A 23469-nucleotide genomic window follows, 5' to 3' on the forward strand; every position below is an offset into this window, starting at 1 on the left:
AGAGGATGTTTTCAGTTCTTGTAAGTAAAGAATATGGAATATAGGCAAAAAAAAAAAAGTAGCTCTTTCCAAAAAAGGTAGTATTTTTTTGTTGTAGAACTGTAACAAATAATTACATGATTTTCTTACAAAGAMCTTAGGAATGTGTTAAGAAATCAAGCATAGCTGCATAATATATTAGTTAAGTGTTATTCTGAAAAGTAATTGATATAGGATATGGCAAAGTGAGAGGCTATGGATATGAATGAGACATCCCATATGACTTAGTGGGGTTTTCCTCCCTAACAGATTGCTTCCCCTTGGTCTTTCCTTTTGGTCTGAAAAGATGAAAAAATTGAATCAGGGCCCACTTAGATTATTTGCCCCTATCCTTACTAGCAATCTTTATCTCTGTCTTTACTAACAATTTTTATCCCTATATCTTTTCCTTTTTTGTTTRTTGCAAATACTCTTCTAGCCAAAATTAGTCTACCTTCATCACTTTACTAGTAATCAGGAGGACTCAGCATGACAGTATTTTAAAATTCCTTTGTTTTCAGTATACTTGTAGTTAACCAGTTGTATTCTCATGTAAACATTATAGTTCAGCATAAACCATTTTCCATTATTCTGAACTCTATTGGAGCTGTTGGATGCTGAACTTTTGAAAATGTGGCAGTTGCTAAGTGAGAGTCAAAGCTTTAAGAGCATGTATATGCAGAGAGGATTGAGTTTTTCTGAAAATGTGAGCTTATATAAAATTGAATAGCAATAATGCTTATCCTAGTGACCTCTTTTTCATTGTATTTATCGTATGTATTTGTAATTCTTTTACTAAGCAGTATTTAATAATTCTGCTCTAATTTACACTTATCTAAGTAAGGTTTGAGTGCAACATTGGTCTATTGCATGCGAAGTTAGAGTTCTGAACTGAAAATATTCATACGCCAAACAGTGGTAGGGTAAGAAATTTGTCCAAGCTATGAAAATCTTTTTTACTGACTGTAGTCATTATTAGCTCTGAAAATTATTATTGTTTTTCCATGAAGTATCATTCTGAAAATATGAATGTTTCATGATTAAAAACAGATTCTAGAAAATAATATTGTAAAAAAATGATGCAGCCTTTAAAAGATCCAGGGAAAAGAAAAGAGGAAAAAAGTGGTTCTAAGTAGAGGGTAATATGCTGGGGTTTATTTAGTTCATACTCATCTTTTACTTGACTAAGATATATTTTTGCGTGATTTACTAGCTGCAATTAAGCTCAAGATTACTGCAGTTAATTACAAAAGTAACAGTTTAATTGAGATTCGTTTTTAGGATTTTTATTAATCTGTTTCATTTTTATTTTCTAAATAGATTTTTCAAGTCCCAAATGGTATAGGAAATTATTCCCAGATATGATCAATGAAATACAATCCATTAAACATCTAAGTATTCTTGAAAGTCAAGTTGAAAGTAATGTGGTAGAAAGAATTTAGAGTAACTTCAAATAAATGTGAGCTACTACAATCATGTAGACTTGTTATGCAGTAGGAAAGCCTTATTTGATAGGCGTCAGTTTGTTATGCGTGTACCATAGAATTGATGTATGTTTGTATACTGGACCTGTCTGAGAAATGTGAATGTTCACCAGGGCCTTCGGAATTTCTGTTCTGGTCAGGCTGCCAGACATCTGGCAGATATACAGATTTCATGTAAAACAAAATTTATGGATAGAAAGAATGACTATGGGAAGGGAAGCACATTAAATTGATAGCCCTATTTATGCAACTTGCTTTTTTGCTCTTCTCCCTCATGTTCAACCACATAATTTTCTATCTGAAATTATATCTTYTGTTTGCTTGCTTGTTTTCATATTTCAGTTATTATGTATTTGGCTCTGAAGGGTATTAATTCTGAATGGCTTGTTACAAAATGTAATCAAGTGATTACTAAGGTCCTTGATAAGTATTATATCATTAGTCTTTTTGCTTTGTTTAGAATCTCTGCATAGATCTTCCAGTGTATAAAACCAAATTCAGAATTGAACCAAAGGGAGTAACTTTGCTTGTCTCTTTACTGTGCTTTAAAGCACCATATATATAAATAACAGCTGCAAATAAGTCTCYTCTTCCAGCTCCCTGTAGTTCACACTGACTTGCATACACTTCTAAAATTTATACCAGCTTGTGAATCACTGTAAGATTCTATCCAGAGTGTTTTGAAGATTCAAAGGAATTTCAAGTAGGAAGCCAGCTGTTCTATCCTGAACAATTTAGGAATCTGGGATTATTCTGAATTGTTTTTGACAAGAGAGAGACTCTTTTCTAAGCAAAAATGCATTTAGCTTTTAGGAGTTTAATAGGTCCAAAATGAGACATCTCAGTTACAGTCTTTCAGCTTTATTTTTTCATGCTTGAGGGTCTCATTTCTTTCACAAAAATCCTCTATTAATATTGTAGTTTTTTGGAGAGCTATGCATATGATATCCATTTTAATATTCTGATTATCAACATGGTTTGACACAACTGTAGCCCTCCAAATAGAAAAATTATAGTTTCATTGAAGTGCTAAAGAAAGAACTTCCGACTTTTAGAATAGCTGGCTCTTTCATATGAAATTCCTTCTTCCCTTTATGTTCAGTTGTCATAAACAGCCATATTTGAACAGCCCATTAAATTGTGTCATTATCTATAAGTTACTCCCTGTTCCTCTCTTACTAGTTTTATTATAAATGTTATCTTCTCTCAAACAAAGTGTAGACATGAGGTGAATCTAAAGTTAAAAGCTGTTTTGTGAGTGATCCAACAAGGCTTATAAAGATCAATGATGTTTTTCAAAATACTGTAATAAGGCGAGGCTGCCCCGTATGGTAYCTCCAAGGTGCAATTTGGCCTAAGATATTGAATCTGATCTTGCTCTCTCAGCACCATACTTCCTATTCTTTTTAGTATTAGGCCAGACATTTACTATTTCCATCCTGGAGTACAGGAAGTAGCACTACCATTTAAGAAATACATGTTTTGTATTTAAAAAAAAAAAAAAAAAGCTTCTTATATCCTCAAATGCAAAACTGATGTAAAGCTAGAGTGTTACATAAAATGTTAGAAGTAATAGAAACAAAAAGAAAACATTACTACCATCTTTTCATCTCTGATGCAGATCATGCAATAAATTTTCCTTTGCAGTTTCTCAGTTCACGTAGTGTTTCAGATGAATTGAAAAGGACTTTTGATTAGCATTTGTCTTGTCCGTTTTTAAGGAGAAAAAGGAAAAAGACAAATTGATATAGATAAGTTTCAACTGCAGTAACATTAGAGATACTGCCTTTAAAATGTATTTACAGAATAAACACTACATGGAAAGTCCATAAAGATACTATATGTAAGCTGCACTTTAAAAAGCTGCATTTTCAGACAGGAAAAAACAAGTATTTCCATTTATAAGCTGTATTCTGTATTCCAGATGAGGTGCTTATATAATTATAAAAAGTATAACAAGCATTAGTAATTCAGTTTAATTTCACTGTTTTTGAAACAATAATATACTTTCGCTTTTAACCATTTGAATTGCTTTAAGGATATTTTTATGATGATGACTGAGGCATATAGATGTAAGAAAGTAATTTCTTGAATTAGAGAAAATTAGAAATTCTTTCTCAGAAACACTTTTTTTAGTTCTAATTATGGAAAAATACTGCTTGCAAATATGTAAGAATTTTTTAGCTTTAGAGAAGTTTTCATTCCAACTAAATTTGGACTAAGCTGTCGTTTATAAAGCAAGAGAAAAGATTCCAGAAGTTTGTGCCTGCGTAAGCAAAAGGAACACTAGGAGTGAGTTAGTCAAAAATCAATGACTTGGATATTATAGCAATCAAATTTGACTCTCGGAAGTACAATTTTGTGTTTTGGCAGATAAAAAATAATTGTTTATTTAAGCATTATAGAGCATTAAGTTTTTTTGACTGGAGTTAGGTTTATTTGAAAGTGCATTGTATGACTCATTTTGAGGAAGCAAACCCTAACCATATCAACATATAAATTATGTATTTTACATATCTACAGATCATTATAATCTTTAGGTTCATCCATATTTTACCAGGTGCAATAGAAAAATCTAGTGCCCCTATGACAGGAGGAAAACCTCYTAGTTTTACAGGAGAAAGAAAGGAGCTGTCTGTACTTTCTTAGTAATCCAGAACTAAAACTGTTGAACAGAGTTAATGCTACTTCAAAATCTATGTGTGCTAGACTACTTTAACAGTCTACTGAGATGCACTTGATTTTATTAGCCAGTTTAACTTTGTGATTTTTTTCTTGGTAGGTATGCTAAATTGGACTTTGACAAATGCTGTCAAATAAGGATGTTTTTTGAATGTAATAGATTGGTCTCAGCCTGTAGGCAAGGAGCACATGGATGTATCATACAATATTAGGGTCTGAGTCTTCAAGAGCAGGAGCAACAGTCTTACAGTAGCTGGATGCAAAGCTTTTGGATATTCTTTCATTGGATAAATTACACATTATTTACCCATGGTAGTTTTGGGGCATTTCCTCATGTGGAAGAATCTGTCAGATTTTGTTTTGTCTTTGAAGAACCTCAGTTAAGTCTGTCTGCACTTCACACAGTGTAAAGTTTAAACTGGTTTGGTAAAAATTGCTATTCTGAAAAATATTTTTTTCCTAAATTCTGAGAAGTCAGTTACGTATTTTGAATTCTCTAAAAGAAATCTAAACATTAAGTGAACACTAGATGGGTTTCGTTGGTTAACAGTCCATTCATTCTGTCAACTCTATCCTTTAAATTCCTGAGAAATTACGATTAAAATTCCTGGTTTGAAATGTTSTGTGTGTTTGCTTTTCTTAGTTATTGGAGAAAAGAGGAGAAAAAAAAAAAAAGCCAAAGGTGATGGAAAAATATCTCATTTTGGCTGTGCTATGAGTTGCATACTTTTCAAAATGAAGTATTACACATTTACACAATGTAAATAAGGGATGGATGCAGATTAAAATCTCAAAGTTTACTTTTTACTTTTTCTAACTCCTCACAAACAAAATCCCTTTTCATACTAAGGAGAGACTTGTWTAATAATTGAAAAGCTGTCTTTGGTAATGAAAAACAATACCTGTTTATAAGCAGTTTAATTAAAATTTGAAGTTGGTGTCTGTGACAAAGTTTCTGTATTGCTTTTCTAGATAGCTAAGTTTAGGCACTTTTTGAGCTTGGGGTATACCAGGTTTAAATGTAACATCCCATTTTACAGAAACTTTACTGGCCACAGGTGTCAGGAAAATTTCATTTGGGGTAGTAAATATTTGATCAAAAGTGTGTATTTGATGAAATTAAAAAATGACTGCTTCAAAAGTAAATTTTGAAACCCAGTGGGCAAACTACATCTCAAAGAGTAAAATACCTTTTTGAAACATGCTTCACTTAAGTTTTATTACTGTAATTTGTATGTGTGCATATATTTCAGCTATACATATGTATATACTTTATAATAAAAGTTGTTAGAGCTTGGAGCATGAATTACTGAAATTAATGTAAGAATGTGTTTGTATTAGCATGTGAATGACCAGCTCCTCCTAGGATGGCTGGTTTAGAACCCTGGTGTGTATATATATATATATATATGTAACAAAGGGTACATATATCCTTCATACTAATGAAACATGAACAGTTTTGATGTCTTAAATGCTCTTAATCATATATTACTTATAATACCATGATTAGCTAAAAAATGTTGAAGCTTTAATGATCCATGTTTCATCAGTGTTAGAACRTAGCTGCACCCATCATACAATATTTTTCACTGTGACAGTTGCKCGGTTCATACTTTGAAGATGATATTAAGGTTAATACCTAATTTGTATTATAAGTAGTGTTTCATGATTATTGATTAGGATGATTTGGGAGTGCCATCACCTCAGTGGTTTCACTTGTGGAGGTTTTATCTGCATTTGTTGATCTTTCCGCTCTTCAATTTTAATTGCTGGAACAATAAATGAGAATATTTTTTGCTTTAGTTCTACATCTATATACAAACAGTATATTTGTATACAAGTAATAAAGTATAAAATATAGCAGCTTACAGAAATTGTCCTCCCAAGTGCTTTATGTGAAAAGAAATGCAGGGAAAGATTGTCATGATTGCAGATTTATTGGACCTTTATGTGATATGTGTATGGCTATGCTAGTGTACAGTGCTAGGCTGTACTTGCAATATCTTTAAGGCTGGGAAAGTGACTGCTGGATTGACAGAATGAAAGCAGCAATAATAAAAGAGGGAGGAAGAAGACAAAATTCATTTACAGTTGAGACATTTAAAACTTGTTTTTACTTCCTTCAGGTCATATAGCTACGGAGGGGATGTTACTGACCTGACAGCTTTGGAGTTTTTGATCAATTGCTCTGTAGCCTTCAGTGCAACACTTGCAAAACCTCATGACTTAATCCTCATTTATGACATTTCTACTTATTTTCTTTGTGATGATTCCCAAAGTGAAGGCRATAGTATTTTTTGTATTAAATAGCAATAAATATGCCCATAGCCCTTCATGAGTAAATACAAAAGAAGTTTATTTTTATCTACCACATATGGTTAAACCATATAAAGTGATATTGAAAAATGGAATCATTAATACTCAGTTTGAAGGCTTCTCAATTAACTTATCTAGGACTGTAAGTACTTTTTCAGTGAGGAGAAGAGCAAGACAATAAGAGAGGAGATCTTGAGAGCACTGAAGAATATTGACCTGTGTCTTCTATTACAAATTGTTTCTGTAGCTTTCCTGCTACTATCAACCCTTCCTAATTTCCACTGGGTTAATAAATATGTGTGGAAATATGGAAAAGCCACATGCACTTCTGCATTTATAACTACAATGATTTGTAACTTAGCTCAGAGTGTCTGACTAACGTATTGGCTAAAATAGCAGCAATGCTCCGTCCRTTTCATTTGCTATCACTGTCAATGCCAATGCAACTGAATGGGTGTAATTAGGAGATATTTTTAGGAAACATACTTTATATAGACAAGACCTTTGAGGGCCATAAATTCTAGGACATAGGGAAGGATGTGTAATAACAATACTTTCGTCTTTAATTAGGTGTTTCAGTGTCTAATTAGAAAGTTTCAGGGGTTTCAGTGCTGACATCTGTTTTGTACCATAGTAGAAAAATAATATAGATTTTCATTCACTTTTTTTCTGATTTTCTCTATATTTTAATGGTATTTTCATTTTGCAGAACTGAAAAAAAATTTTACATCACCTTGTGTGCCTCGTATATTGTGTACCAGTTCTGCATCTAGAATAGAGTTATAAACTACAGTTGCAAACTAGGTTACAAACAAATTTTGCCTCAGGCATAAACCATAAATTAAAGTAATAATCATCTCTGTAAGAGACAACTTTTTTTCACTGTTCTTTTAAAATAAAAAAGAAAGTAGGTCAGAGAAATTTAGGATATTTTAGAGTATGTACTGTATTGTATTGTTTGCCAGTACCTAATTTACAATTACAGAGCTGCATGAATATTGAAATGATTCAGCTTCCCATTATAAATGTATGTGGCAGTTTGGTTGTTGATCAGTTTATGAAGTTAATGCAAATGAAACTGTCTTCCTGTCAGCATTTGAAATATATAATGCAGTCATGTTGTATATTCAGGGACAGGCCATTGACAGTCAATTAACAAGTTTGATTGGTATGTCAACTCATTCTTTTGAATTGTTAATAGTATGTTAATAGCATTCATTTCTTTGTGCAGTCCCATTTGCAGCTTCACAGTTACAGCTATTTTTTATGATTCTGAGTAACCTAAAATAGTGCCTTAATAATAGATTATTAAACACCTGTCTGGTGTAGCTTAGGGAGGTTTTTCTAGACTGGGAGTTTGCAGTGGATCCCTTTGATATTCAAATCAACAAATGATAGCCTTTTTATTCAAAACGTAAGTTCTTTTGATGGTTAGCTTGTTAAGAAATATTCAGCTCCAGTCTGACCTGATCTGGTTTCCCATGGAAAAGATCTGATGCTGTTTGAAGGTTCATAAATGGAATGCCAATGACAATTTGTTGTTGACGTTTTGCTGCCTCAGCCTTCAGATGCTGCTGGTTGATGTGCCGCTTTAGCTTCACCAAATAATGCTTGCAGGTAAATGATCTTCTGATTGATCAGATAGTTTCAAAGCAAAGAGTTCTCTTCTGTGGTCTGTAGTCATGGGCTTTAGGCTTGGAGGGGTACTTTAAAAGATGCATCAAAGTTGACAGATGAATCTTGAGGCAAGGAATGATGGGAGGCAGCAGAATTATGGGACTATTTTTTAGAGAATAACATATTAGTGAGAGTTTTGAAGACCTTCAAAGGCCTATCAAACCAGGTCCCAGCAGCAGACTTGCTCTCCCCTTTTTTTTAATAAAAAAAAAAAAAAAAAAAAAGGAAAAAAAAGAAGTACACAGATTAACTCTCAATTTCCTGTGTTGGGAAGGTGTTGAGCTGGGGTGAACTGTAAAGATTTGTTATTCTCTGGTGGTATTCAAGAGGGTTTATTTCATTTGAATTTCACCATTATCTTGTTCTGTATCAAGGACCTGGTCCTGTAAGATGCTTCTACTGAATTTCACATGAAGAAAAAGCATTATATCGCTTTGCAGGGTCAGTGTGTATAACAAACATTGTTTCTTTACAAAAACCTCTGTGATGATAACCCACTGTGGGTTATCATTGTAAATAACAAATAAAAATTTCGGTTAGAATTACTGTGTTCTCTATTTTTCTTCCTATTATGTGCACTGTTCTTCCATACCCCTCCTTGTTCTCCATTAGTGTCCTTCCAGATTGTAACACAGCTATTACTTTCAAGAATCAGACTAGCTATTAGAAGTTCAAAACATACATCACAGAAATAGTTCATTTCTCTTTGGTTTGAGTGTTTAATTATTTGCTATCAGCATGTGATATTTTTCTGCAAAAACATGTGATTGTTTTTCTCTTGGAGATACTTGATTAACTCCTTCAGACCAAAGCAGCCAGAGTCCTGAGGTTTGTGTTTAAATGCTGTGAATATTTGGCTATAATGCTAAATGCAGATTCTGCCATCAAGCATTGAAAGATGCTATGCTTTAACAATACTTAAGTGGACTTCATAACAAATAATTATTTCTGGCTTAATTTGGTCCAAACTTTTTACCAACTAAAAATAGTCTTTTCACAAAAATCTAAAACTTTACTTAAAAAATAAAAGTTAAATCCCTGAATTCAAGGCAGGTATATAAATATTTTGTAAGACRTGCAGAAGACGATTCCATCATTAGTGTTGGCATTTTTACCTACTTTTCAAATACTGTGCATGGTATGACTGATAATTAGAAGCTATATCCTGTTAGACTACAAGTGCAAAATAGTAGACATTTATATTGACATATAAAGTCATGTTTTCAGTGATGGGCCTATAATTTTTCCTAAATTTAAAAAGGAAAATTGTCTTAGTTTAACTTGTATGTTTTAATATGACCTTTGTTTTTGAAGTTGATGACTTATGCAATTTGAGTAAAAATTCCAAAGTTGTTCTGTTATTAATGCAATCGATATTTCTTCCAGTTAAAAATTTGTCTACTAAAGTACATTTTAACCATTATATTGAAAAGAGAACTTTTTGGTCACATTTCACATTCTCATAAAGTTTCTGTAAGAATTTTTGTTTTGGTAAGTTTCATTAAAATTTATTTGCCTGCATGATTTTCATTTTTTCACTTCATGTTGTCCAACTCTTACAAAGATGGAGGCAAGAAGTAATCCAGGTAATTTGCTAAATTTCATATTTGTACCACATTATCTTGATCTAAGCGTTCTGTAGTGAATGGGATATTGAATGCTAAGTTTCCTGCTTATTGCTAGATGCTCAGCATGTCCAAAACCAAAAGGTAGTAATGGCCATGTCCTAGCAGTTTTCAATGATTGAAAATTAAGTTGGCAATCCCTCTTGATAATATTGAGTTATTAACGTGGAAACATTACTGAGGAATGCATCAGTTTAGCCTAGGAATTTTGTCATAATTATCCTCCCACACTAGCTTATAGCATACTGATGAAATATTAAGAGCTTGAAGAATAGCCTTACTCCAGTAACATGAACTTTTGCAAGCAAAGTAGAACACTTCCAATAGAAGAATGAGATACATTTACGCCAATTTACCTCACTTGCCTCAACATTACTGCCATCACTGAACAAAAAGAAAATGCCAAAGAAGAGATTCAAACATGGATCTGAAAAGTCACAGCTAATTTATTCACTGGATTATTTCTTACAGTATTCTGCCCCTCTCTTCTTGTTTAGGATGTTTTCATTTCAATACTTGTTTTTGTACCAATTCTTACATAGAAAGGCATCTCCCTGCAGACTTTTTTTGTGCTATCTAAAATAACTACTTTGATTAATAATGTTAACAAAAAGGTAAACGCATAATAAGTTTGTAAGCRGTGATTCCTGATCTCAGCTTGTGATGTAAGATAGCATATATACAATATATTTTTATTTATCCTATTAGTTGCTATTATCAGTGTACTGAAATTTCAAGTTTCCAACTTTTATATCCTTTTAAATCACCTATAAAATTCCTTACCAAGAAATCTTTTAAAAGAATAGATTTTAAAGGAAGGAAAAAGGAAGAAAAAAATTAGTATGTATTAGAAAAAATCAGGAATGCCTATTTCGAGATTCAAATTTCATACCATATGAAACTGTTACAATGCAGTATATAATTATAATAGATTACTTCCAAGTTACAACCCAGAATTTAATGTAATTTAATTATTGCAGAATCATAGTTTTTCATGGTGTGGGCTACCAGTTAATCAACAGGTATCTTGTAATGAAATGATGTATATGTAAGAAAAAATATGTTCTCTTAAAGGTACATAATAAAATCTCTTTACAGTGCTTTGTAAATTTTTGTTTACACATTTAGGAATTCAGTGTATTTTATATAGGGTTGTTGTGCACACTGCAGTTCTGGTGCAAGGTCAGTGCCTAAGAGTAGAACATAGAAAAATTATGAAAATTTGCCTGGATAACCATTTTTAGTTTATTTCTGGGATTGTTACCATCTTTAGTTTCCACTTAGAAATTGTAAGTGTGCCTTATAAACTGGACTTCTGTACTGAGTAGTCATTCATATACCTTAAGGAGAGTGTTTTAATGTAGACTGTTATTTAGGTAGTCATATATGTAGCTATAAGTAAAATCCCTATGAGACTCAATATACACAGAGAATGGGTAAAATAGTATGAAATTGCACTATATTATTTGATGGAAAACTGTCACTTTTAGTTTATCAACGTGTTATTACAGTCAAATCTTTTTAGCCGTATTTGTGATTTTATGAAATTGGATGTTAGTCCATAAATAGCAAGAAGACAAATGAACATCATGACTATATGGGAAACTAAAATGAACATTCTTCATATAAAGTTTAGAGATTTACCGTTTTTGAAGGAAAAAGTGTTGTCCTTTGAATTTGTATATACTTATACTAGCAGATTAAAGAGATTTTCATACTTTGAATGTAGCAATGCTAGTCTATAAATTTAAAATGAATGCTAGCCATGAGTTGAAAAAAAAAAAAAAAAAAAAAAAAACCTCTTGGAAGAAAAATCACTTTGCCCGAATAATCCTCTTGAAACTTTGATTCCACGTGACGTATTAGAGTAAGCATTTTGAAATATAGAAATCATACCTTTCCTAAAGCGTTTTATACCAATTTCTGTGTAGGAAATTTCTCCTTTTCTCTAACCAGGGTTTACTTATTACTTATACTGCAAGTATTTGGTAGATCAGATGAATTTGACTTCTTTCCTGAGAAAAGAGACAGTATCTTTTACTGTCTGAACTTGATTCTAGTAGAGAACAGTTATGATTTAATTCATGGTGTCAGGACTTCTGCAGTCAAGTTTTCTCCCTTGTTAGGAGCATTATTTGTATTTCAAAATATATTTCCTATATGTTCTGATATTAGTTTACATTTTTCCTAAGTCTCATTTTGATATTTCCTTTCTGCATTTGTAACCTGTCTGTGTCCATTTTTATTATTTCCATTGGTGCATGTTCTAATTTACTATCCTCTGTGGATTTCATTACTATGCTGTTAATCCCTTCTTCCATCGACTTAATGAAGATGTTAAACAAAATCAGGCCTAATGCCAGTCCCTACGGCACCTCACTCTGGTACATTGGCATTTTCATTACTCTCCCCTTGTAGTCAGCTAGTTAACAGCATTTGTATTTCAAGGAATTAAAAATAATTTGCAATTAAAAATCATCAGAGATGATGTATCATATTTTGAAAWCCTCATGATTCCAAGTGATTGTAGTCCCTTATGTACACATATAGTAATTATGATTCAAAAATAAAATTCCGTCAACTGTGATGGACATAATATGTATTTTCTAAAAAGTTGCTGTCTATATGCTCAGTATATTCTGCATTTGTGTCACTTTTTGCTTCCAAGGCCTGAATGTGCCTTTACTTTCCTTAGAAAGATTGATTTGATGAAGTCTCTCCTTCCACAGTTGTTATGGAGTAGACTAATCTTGGTTCTTTTTTTTTCCCCCTTTCCGATCTTCATTCGAATTTGTATGAATTAAAAATGAGTACATAGTAGCCAGTTTGAGGGTTTACTCCATCTTTTAGATAAGATATAGTCAAGCATAGTGTTCCACGTTTTTCATAGTTGGCAGATTTTGCTAATGCAGCTGTGTGAGAGCTTGTGACTTTTTGATAAAGCTCGAGAGGAAGTGGTAGGCTTTGTAATAGATTAATAGGCAGGAAGACAAAAATTCACTGTCCCAAGTAAGAGATGCCTCTAAGAATAATAGTCCTGAGAGCATCATCATTTTCCAGTAGGGAGACTGCTCTTTTTATGCTTCAGAAAGACAGTCCTTTAGGCTGCGATGAAAGGTTGATAGTCTCTGGCAATTGCAGTTTCTGAACTGCCTGCTGTAATTTTGCATAGAGGAGCACCGCGTCACTGGGGCCAGGGCACAACGTGGGCCCGCGGGCCTGTATGGAGGCCCTGGTCTTTGGGCCAGAACTGCAACACACATTTCCCCTCTGTGCTGGAGACTCGGAGCGGAGCACAAGGGGAGCTCTGGAGCTCAGAGCTTCAGACCAGCATGTCTGTCCAGATTTATTAAACAGAAGTTTTTTTCAGACACTTTTGGGTAGGTGAAAGGTTTAAGTTTACAACAAAGGTTTAAGATTACAGGCTTAGATGTTGCAGGCTTTAAAAAAAATCTGTTTGTTTCTGTTTTGTGGATTCTGCTCCCTTGGAATATGAATGACAGCTTTCAGGGTGTTTTTATGTAAAAATTTCAGTTTTTGAGACTTTATCTTACGTAGATCAGAAATGTGTCTTTTACTTCCATCAGTTCTGGAGCAGCATAAAATCAATTTGACATCGATCGAGATTTAAATATATCTAACGCATCCCTGCAAATGTATTTGCAAACAATATGATGTTCTGTGGTATTCTGTGATTGAACCATTTAAAAAAACAGATCTAAAATCTAAACTTGGATCTTATTTTTTATTAAACTCTTTGACCCGATTGTCCCTCTGTGCTCTGTACCCATAACACTTCGTTAAGTTCCAAAGGGCTAGAGACCTTCAGGTATATGTTGGGTGAGATTGAGTTTGCCAGCTATAAATCCAGCACAGTTTAAAGACTTAATTTAAACTGTTTGATTTTCGGGGGATTGAAGAGGTGTTTACAGCTCTAGGTGTAGCCTGAGAGTAGAATGTGCTTGGCTGTGTTTTGTTTTGTTTTTTATTAAGTGGATTTGGCGTTCATGCTGTGGCTACTTCAGATGTGTTGTCAAGTTGGTAGCCCTTGTAAGAACAGCCGTACCTTGTGCTGCTCAGCATCCTTCATGGCTCACACTTCCCTCTGCTATAAATTACAATTGACAAATACAGAATTCTTTTAGGCTTGTTTATAGATTTACAGCATTGTGTTTAGGGTCAAATATGCATTTGTGATAACGTATCTTCTCTTTACTAGGCCGTATTAGAAAGAAATACAAGGCAAATTTTACATCCATTAAATTGCAGTATTGTATTTTAGTTTTTGATATAAAAATGTCCTATTTCCATAGTGATCTAGCAATTCACAAGGGTTCAGGAATTCAAACAAAATCCTGAATTGTAGTTTGATAGAATAAACTAACAGTGAAGGAAGATTTGGGTGGGAAGTGAGTGTTTTGTACTTTTGTAGCTCAGACAGGTAGCCAAATAGAGTTTTAAACATGAAATTCCATCCTAAATGGAATTTGCCATTAGCAGACTGTAGGCAGAGCATTTGCAAATGATTGTAAACTTCTGAAGACTGTGGAAACGTTACTGATATTTCAATATGATAGCAGTAACAGATACTATTGATTAACAATACCTTTGCAACCCTATCTGAGGAAAATATTCTATTTAAGGGGCTGTTCTGGAATGTTGAGTATGATATGCAAAAGCATATTCTAGATTGTAAGTGTATTCTTATACATATGTCAATTTTTTAGTTTAAGATAATCATAACAACTAATTTTTTCAATTTTTCATGTAGGCATATATTCATCTTTCATCTCCTGATACTGTATAAATTTCCCAAATAGGAAACCAGATACCAGATTATACTATGTATGATCAACACATTCACAGATTTGTTCAACAAGAAATATATAATAGTTCAAGAAAAATATGCATATCATATTGAAGATTGTAATGTGTTAAAACCATGTCAGTCAGCTATAATTCAGGTTCAGAGTCTGAACTGAAAGCCTTTCAATTACTATTGTCTAAATGGTACCTTTTAAAAACTTTATTCAGGTAACTGAATAAAAGATTTCACATTGCAGAAAGCAATTTCACCATCATTAGCTAAATAAGAGGGCCCTAGGAAGAAAGGATTATCATATATTAAATTAAAAGTTCACCACCTTACAGCTTTAATCCCATTAGAAAAGATGATTTCTATCTGACTTAATCAGCCAGAGGTCTTTATTGCCTGAAGTATTAATTGATTTAGGTCTTCATTAAGGTCAGAGGTACACGTGGCTGACCAGAGGCTGCCCATTAGCATGTTGTCAGTTGTGCTTATTTACATTGACTGAACATAATGGGAGGTTATTTGACTGTTAGGTCAGAGGGTYGCAGCATCTTCTGCCTACCCTGACCTGAGAAAGGGCAGCAGTCACTCACCCACCGTCCTGCACTCCTAGCAAAGACTTTCCTGATTGCGTATTGACTTCATCCATTCCAAGGAACATGAATTTGTTCCTAGTGTGCAAATACTGATATTGACATAAATACTGGATGGTTGAAATGTCTTTGTTAGAAATGTGCCAGTTTATTACTAGCAAGCTTTAAGAATACTAGTAAATGTTTAATAAAGGTTTCCATAGTTTTATTCTAAAACAATCAGGGCCAGTTTTTGAAAAATACACATATTCAGGAATACCATTGACATTAGATCAGACTTCAAGCGATGATATTAATGTCTAAATAGTGCTTAGTTGGAGGAGCTGTTTAAATAAAAGTGCTACTATATTACTGAGTTTTGATCTCTTTAGATTGAGACCCCTTTTTTCTTTCTATCTCTCTTTTTATTTTTTTCCTGAATATATGAAATCCTATTTAAGAATTTATAATCAACAGACTTGTTTATCTCATATGACAATTATGAAGTTGTTGCAAGTAGTTCACTCACCCTTCATATCCATCCACAGGTGGAAAAAAAAAAAAAAAGTGCAACAGATTCAATAATAGTGAAAGGAGAATTTAGAAAATTAAAATAATCCTGCAATATAAAATAAACCACCATTTCAGTCCAGTGTTGCTGCAATTAACATGTGTGGTTACTCTAACAGGAAGAGACGCAAAGGGACAAAGTGTTTTCTCTAGGAACAGGTTGTATTCATTTGCTTTCTTGATTAGCAGGTTATAGGGTTTTTTAGAATTACTGTAAATTCTTTTTATTTTATTACAAAGTGTTCAAGGATCCTATTTATTTCCTTTAAATTTCAAATAGCGTTAAGACTTCGGGTAAAGGTAAATCCTCAGCCAGAAATACCAAAGTTTATAACTAATGGCTGCAAATCCTAGAAAAAGGATCGATTTGAATAAATCTCTGATTTAGTAAGACTGCCAGTGGTAGATTTAATCACTGTTAAACTGGTATTTAAATTAGAGGAGACATTTTCCCAATATTGTAATATAYGTTCAGTTGTGCAACAGTATGTACGAGGAAAAAAAAAAACAGCCCCTAATTTCTGTGGGGATGTTTGACTTCTGGTTATTTTCTACAAATCTCTGAACGTTTTACTAGCTATTTGATATTTGGTATTTTACTGATATATTTGATGTCTTTATAATTTGATATTAATAATAGCTTTTACTATGCTTCTCCAAAAGGTTTATAGCATAATATCAAAGTATAGGCAGGAGACTAAAGAGTTCATGTTCATATTTTAAAAAAACATATATTTTTTTTTCTTAAAGTGTGATTTTACCACAAGAAATATGTGTATGGGCTGTAGTGGAAATTAAATCATCAGTGTATGTTGAGAAATGAAGTGCATAAATGCGTGCATTATATTTTGGTTTTGTTTGTCTGTTGAATTTGCTGGATATGCCAGTCCTTTGGGTTCGCTTCACTGTGAATCTGTAGCCCGAAAACTCTTCTGTTATCCTTGAAGATGATCTAAAAAGATAAACTGTTGCAGAGTCCTAGCAGGGTTTTGCAGAATGCTTCCACAACACAGGGCTGGCACCATACACTGTGCCATCTCCTCCTGCAAGTTTTGGTATTGCGAGCAAGATAGTACAAAGTCTTCCCTCTTTTAGATGCTTTTTCCTCTGTTAACAGTTTTCTGTATGGTGCCTCAAACATTGTAGATGAAGCCTYTGAAATCTGCTAAAACACTTTTTTTCTTGCTTGCTGCTTTGCCCCTTCTGGTTGTTTATTTATATTTGAGTTTCATGACCAAGTCACTGGGAAAGAGGAGCCTCCCATCCCTTATCCCAAATTATATCCCCCTGAAATACACRCACTGAAAACCTGTGGCCTTGTTTGGATCCTTTCTCCCTCTTTCCTTCTTGCATCCACCTTTTCATAACATGGTGGCATGTTGGGAATACTGTTTTTCTATTAATTATGTCTTAGGATGCAAACAAGTATGTTGGGAACAGAGGGTTTTTTAATTTATTTTTAAAGCACTCTGCAAAATTTCTACTGAATTTGAGCCAAAAGCAGTGCCAATTTTGCTCAAATCTTTCAGAGATTTGTTTTGACCTTACTTATGACCAGTGAGGCTAATTGTATCAGAACTATCCAGGATACTTTAAGAAAGTGCTATCTTAGTCCATATTTCAAAACACTGACAGATATTTTATCGTTAATTAGTATTCATATTATGTCTCAAACAATCTGTTCAAGAATAGAGGAAGTGAACTGGGTGAATAGCTCTTCTGTCTACCTAATAATTAACATGGGCGATGCATGAAAAAACAGGGGCCTAGCAGGAGAAAAAGGAAGAAAAAGTGCTAGTAGGATTTTTCTATAAAAGTATAAGCTACCTGTATTGAAGATTTTGCTAAGTGAAGTACGTGGATTTCACTTAGCAGGGGTGAAAATGAATGGCTTATTTTAAAAACAAACCTGTGCCCCTCGGAATTGTGTCTTTCTGATTTTRCTTCTCATCTTGTCAGTATGCCACTTGATAGCTGGCTGGACTCCCTTGTTCAATGGCACATATTTTAAAATAGCACTACAAAAAAAAAAAAAAAAAGACCATTTGTTCCTATAAACCAAAATACTACTTGCATTTTTTTTTTCCAATTTCAGGATTATATATAGCATTATCAAAACAATTTTTTTAGTTATTTTAAACAATTTAAGTAGTTGATGGGTGTCGGTTGATATATTATGTTTCCTCTCTGCCTCCTCCCCCTCTTCAGCTGCTAATCATAGAACTTGTATGCCAAATTGTATAAGATACTCTTCCAATAGTTACATGTGTGAGTCTTTTGTGAGACACAGACAGTTATGAGGACAGATTTGGAGTTGCATATGGGTCTGTCACATGGTTTGATTGCCATGTCTTCTAGGACACAGATTTCTTTTTTAATTATTCTTAATTCTGAGGAAATTTTACAGTTTATGCAAAAAGTTCTGCAATGTTCTACCTAAAGGATTCTTGCCCGGACCATTTTCCCTCTCTTTACTCATGGCAAAATCTTTCCTGTGCTGACTTCAAAGCTGCTAACACCCACCTTACTTCCCACTTCTACTTTTAGGTTTCTTTTGATATTGAATAGCATTCACTGCTTCACTGATCAGGARAAGTACAGATTTTCTAAAGAAAGTACAGAATAAGAGGATGAAGAGTTTTGATATTTACATTAAGATTTCATAATACATCTTTGAAATGTCTGATCAGTACGAATGAACATTTCTTTTGCTGGCTGCCATTAAAAAATAAATAAATAAAAGTAGGTCTTCAGAGTGTTGCCAGGAAGACTTAGGGAAATCAGCCCAAAGTAACTACCCTGCAGCTCAGTTTGACATATTGATGGTGTATCTGACCACCTATTTTATTCAATTTTCCTACGATGACCTTATCTCTTTGGTCTCTGTATCTTGTCTGCCTTCACCTTTTGTCTTTTGAGGGATTGTGATTTTTAATAATAGGCAGTCTTTGAGTTATGCCACGGTATTGTTTTTATCGTATTTTTAGATTAATACATTGATGGCATTACAGATAGGTACTTAAAAAATAATGACGTAGCTAAACCTAAGACATAACAGTTGGAAAAAAAAAAAAAAAAGATAGCACTGAATCAAAGACACTTTGCAACACCGCTGCAACTCGTGCAACGYGGGGAAAAAATGGAAAGTCACTTAAAGCAAGAGCATATTCAACCATGTTGGGGCATCTGGGGCAATTATTCCCTGCTTGCGCTTTAGAGGGTTTGGTAACTTCCAAATGTCTGTCCTTAATAACAAAAAAGACTTCCAGTTAGAAGGTAAAGGAAGAGATTGCTCTTTTTTCCTCTTTATATCTGAGCACTTAGACCATAAATGAGTTTCCTTGAAATTTGGTAAAAGCCCTTCCAGAGATTGCAGAAAAATACTGTGGCACTGAAAAAGATTAAATTACATATTTCTGCTTGCATGTCATCAAGATAAGCTGAAGATGGTTATGYACTTTTGATTATCCTTGTGCTAATTCTTAAAGTTTATGTTCATGCTCTATTTCTATATTGTAACAAAATCCCTGTGAAAAARTGACCTTTAGATTGGCATGTTTGCTCCATTTTTAGCAATGTGTCGTATGATGGCAAAGAACAGTAATGCTGAAAGAAAAGATCTATAAAATGGAAAGGAATTGCATTGCTTTGCATAATCCCCAAATATCTTTTTTTCTCTCTTTTTTTCCCTTTCTTCCCATCCCAGGTGGGCGATGTGCTTTACTGCGCCGGGCAGGTCGCCCTGGTGCCCTGCACGCTGCGGCTGGCGAGCGGCGGCGCGCGGCGGGAGGCCGCGCTCTCGCTGCGCCACGTGCGGCGGGTGCTGCGAGCCGCGCACCGGAGCGGCGCCCTGCACCACGTCCTCACCGCCAGCTGCTACGTGACCCGCAGCGAGTACGTCCCCGTGGCTCGCTCCGTGTGGCAGAAGCAGCTGCGAGAATGCGCGAAGGTAGCAAGGACACCCATTTGCTTCTTCCTAGGTTCCCTTTTTGTTTCCTTCTTTGCCTAAATCTTGCTGTAATAGCAGGATTTTAGCAGTACGTTTCAAAGGGGTTCAAGTACAACTGGTATAATAAGGTTTGATTGAGCTGTTATGTTCTGGCTCATAAGTGGTTGTGCACAATTGAGAAAGAAAATTGCTTGATAGAAAGTTATATTCATCACTAACTTGGTCTTAATTCCCCAAAGCAACATGTCGAAGAATTCTTTGAGTAGCTTGTTCCTCCTGCAAAAACAAGAACTCCATATTGGGAATATCTCTTCCCAGATATTTTTACCTATAAAAGGAACTGACCATTTGCCTGAACTTCTTGGAGGCTCTTCTGTTATTTTTCCCTTTTCCCTACTTTATTTGCAACTACTATTGTCATGATATGAGAATTTAAGGAGTTCATTGTTGCTTATTATTCAACCAAACTTTAAAGACCATATTGTGGCATGTCTGGCTACCATTGACCCTAGATTGTGTTTAACAGTCTAATAATTTTCACAGTGGTTGGTAGTATAATCATAATAATTCCTACTATTAGAAACATTTTTATTAAATCACCACAGAATTCCTTGCAAACATGAAAAATGTAGTAGCCACAAATCTTATAAATRAAACGTAACTACTCTCTGAATGAGTAACCAAAAGTAGTTACTGTATACCTGCTACATATAACTTAATTATTATGGTTTTCTCAGGAAAATATGAATCTTGGSAGCGTAACTTGTTAATATTAGTGTAGAAGAAGGATCTATTTGCCTTCACTTTCAATCTCTGCGCTAAGTAGTTGTCTATCTGAGTAAAGATGTTGGCTTTGTATAGAAACATTCATCCTTGATTTATTAACAGAGAGCTCTCAAAAGTAGTATTGACTACTCCGTCATGACAAAGTGTTTTGTATCTGAAGCATTTCCAGTTCTCTGTGTAGCACTCATTAAGATATACTAAGATTTCAGTGTTTTTTTTTTTCTTGTGCTTTTAATGTCAAAATGTGTTGCTTGCTATACACCTTGCAATTTCTACTCTACGGCCTGCTGTCAGTTGTGTCTATTTGTTCTAGTGTTCTTGATGAATGCTTTGGTGAAAAGTTGATTTTTGTAATGTATTCAGAAGATGTCACTTACTAAGATCCTTGTATATTTAAAATTTACCAAAGTACCTAAATTGTACTGCTCTGAAATAACCTCGCCATTTGGTCTCCTCTTGAAGAGTCATCATGTCTGTTTATGGTTTTGTTTGGAAAGAGTTAAAGTGAAATCAGAAAGACACATTCTTCCAGATAAGACTGTAACAGAAGCCACTGTTTTCAAATGTTAGTGATGACTTCGTTTTTCTTTTGGTTTTTTTTCTTCTCTTTGTGTCATCTTGAGGAAGCCCTCAGTGTTTGTATCTACTAGCCATATTTATGTCATATTCTAAGGCCTGCTGATAACACCATAGTTCTTAAGATGAAGCTGGGTCCACTAAGGGTTTTGTAAACCCATAAGTTTTGTAGGACTTTTAAATGGAACGGTGACTGTGACACCTGTGTGTGTGTGTGTGTATGTATGTATTCAGGGTATTGCCCTCTGTAAGGGAGACTGATCATTTAATCAGGCTGCCCAGAGAAATTGTGGAGTCTCCATCCTTGGAGATATTTAAAATCCAACTGGACTTGGCTTTCTTGGAGCAACACCCTTTAAGTGACCCTGCTTGAGCATGGGGTTTGGACCAGATGATCTCTAAAGCTGCCTTTCAGCTCCAACTATTCTGTGATATTTTATAGATATATGTTCTTTAGCTGATATTTCTTAGATGTATCTCATGATGACTCAGAGGCAGCAATTAGACATTGCACAGTCGTAATAGCATTGAACTACTTCAGAGTACAGAGATACCTGTCAGGGAGTTTGAAGAATGTTCTTTGCCGTGTGACTGTTAAGTATGTACCATGTCTAAGCACTTTCTTATTTTATATTACACACGGATACTGATTTGAGAGCAGACTGATGATCCTTGAYAATTCCTTGAAACTTTTTCCAAATAGAATCTTTTTGATTTTCCGTAAGTATTCTATGAACCAGGCAGTCTTTGTCTAGTATTTTGTTTCTTCCGTCTCCTGAACTGACTTTCAAGGCAATACTTTTTTAGCTGCATGAAGAAATACTGATGAGTTTGCTTGTCTTTGGGTTATTGCTAGTATCTGGTCTACATCACCTTTTTATTGCTCAGACTATAAGTTAAATAGCAGGTTGCTACCTGCACACACTTCTGTGATGAGTTAACTATCTAAAAGATTTCAGGGATGTTTAAGAAAAAGCATCTTAGACCAGCATTTAGCAATTTGAGAAGATGCTTATCAAATCTTATGCTTGTGAGATTATGTTCATTATTTTTTGTTAGTGACATTATCAGAAATAGTGTAAAAAAAAAATGCTATTGGAATATTAAGTAATATGTGCTACCACATGATATAAAAATGCTTTGGAAAGATTTAGAATACTGCTGGGAATTAGTTGTCATTAGCAGCCAGAGGTACCAATTTCCCAATCATTTCATCAGTAAGAGCTTTGAATGGAAGAATTGAATTTTTCCTGAGGCTAGGCATACTTTTTTGATTAGCAGTGGTTTATGTACACAGTAAAGTAGAGAAAAAGAATGACCAGCCTTTTGTTACAGGGAGCCAGACAGAGGAATTGTCCTGTCCTGAAAATATAATTGGCTTTTTAGTGGAGGTGGATGTTCATCAGGGCGGTTTTGCGTAGGAGAAGCAGCACTAGTTTGCCCGGTATTAGGAGAAATGTTCTTTTTGTCTCATCCTACTCTTAGCAAAAGGAAAGAGAAATTCTAAAGAACGTAATAAAATTATTCTACAGTTGTGCTTCTCCCTCACTTAGTCTGTAGAATTAGTGAAGACAGGAAATCTAGTTTTTGCATTTAACATTTTCTTTGATTGCAGTCCACGGAGAAGTCTATCTTTCTGTGGGGAAACCAGAACTCAGTACCTTTACTTCACAGAAATTTGTGTTGAACAAAGTTGTGCATCCTTTTACTCATGTTACTGTCCAATACTAAGTACTGCAGTTCTTTTAGATACCATAAGATGAAATTATAGTCTGTTTTCTGCAAGTGCAGTAGGCAGCCAAACCAAGTGATTTTTTTTCTTTTATTATTGATCATTAGTTCACGCAGTGGCCAAAGGCWTGAATCAATATAAACCTACAGATTACTTAATAGGAACAAACAGTGCCTGAATTGAAATTATTCTACTGCCKTGATCCAGAGGCGAGGCAGGGGAGGAAAATCTGTGCAAACAAAACGATGCCACTCAGAACTCATTTATTGTAAAATAGATATTTTAAAGCATATGTTTAATTAGATTTTTAAGGGGGGACTTCATACTTTACCTTTCCATTCTTGAACTTTATTTGATAGTGAAATCATGGTATACTGTGATTGAGGAATTTGTATTTAACACAGGGACAAAACTATACATCAGAACTGTCAAAGCTCTTTTTTGAGCACCAAAAAATTTTAGCGTTCTGTCATATAGTAATGTGTGATAAATATCCTCTGCATAATTTTTTTTACAGCTTCAGTTTAGTCATTCTCTATATTTTATGTCAGCAGTGAGGAAAGCACAAAAGGGATTATATAAATTGTTTGGGACACAAACAGACTGGACCTAAAGGCATGCTATTTAGAAAGAAGCAAGAGAATTGTTATCTCACTGTGTGTACACAGC

At 34.2% G+C, this 23469-nt stretch overlaps 1 protein-coding gene across 1 annotated transcript in view; it reads left to right on the top strand.

Annotated features, from left to right (window-relative positions):
• The window catches only part of DPH6 (diphthamine biosynthesis 6), a 167340-nt gene that overhangs the window by 94233 nt on the left and 49638 nt on the right, over positions 1–23469 (top strand). Inside the window, exon 12 of the mRNA XM_026051765.1 lies at positions 19464–19706. Within this exon, the coding sequence (XP_025907550.1) occupies positions 19464–19706 (243 nt within the window). The remainder of the gene's footprint in view (positions 1–19463; positions 19707–23469) is intronic.

Source organism: Nothoprocta perdicaria, unplaced genomic scaffold (genome assembly GCF_003342845.1).
Source record: "Nothoprocta perdicaria isolate Ctin4 unplaced genomic scaffold, notPer1 scaffold_8, whole genome shotgun sequence".
NCBI lineage: Eukaryota > Metazoa > Chordata > Aves > Tinamiformes > Tinamidae > Nothoprocta > Nothoprocta perdicaria.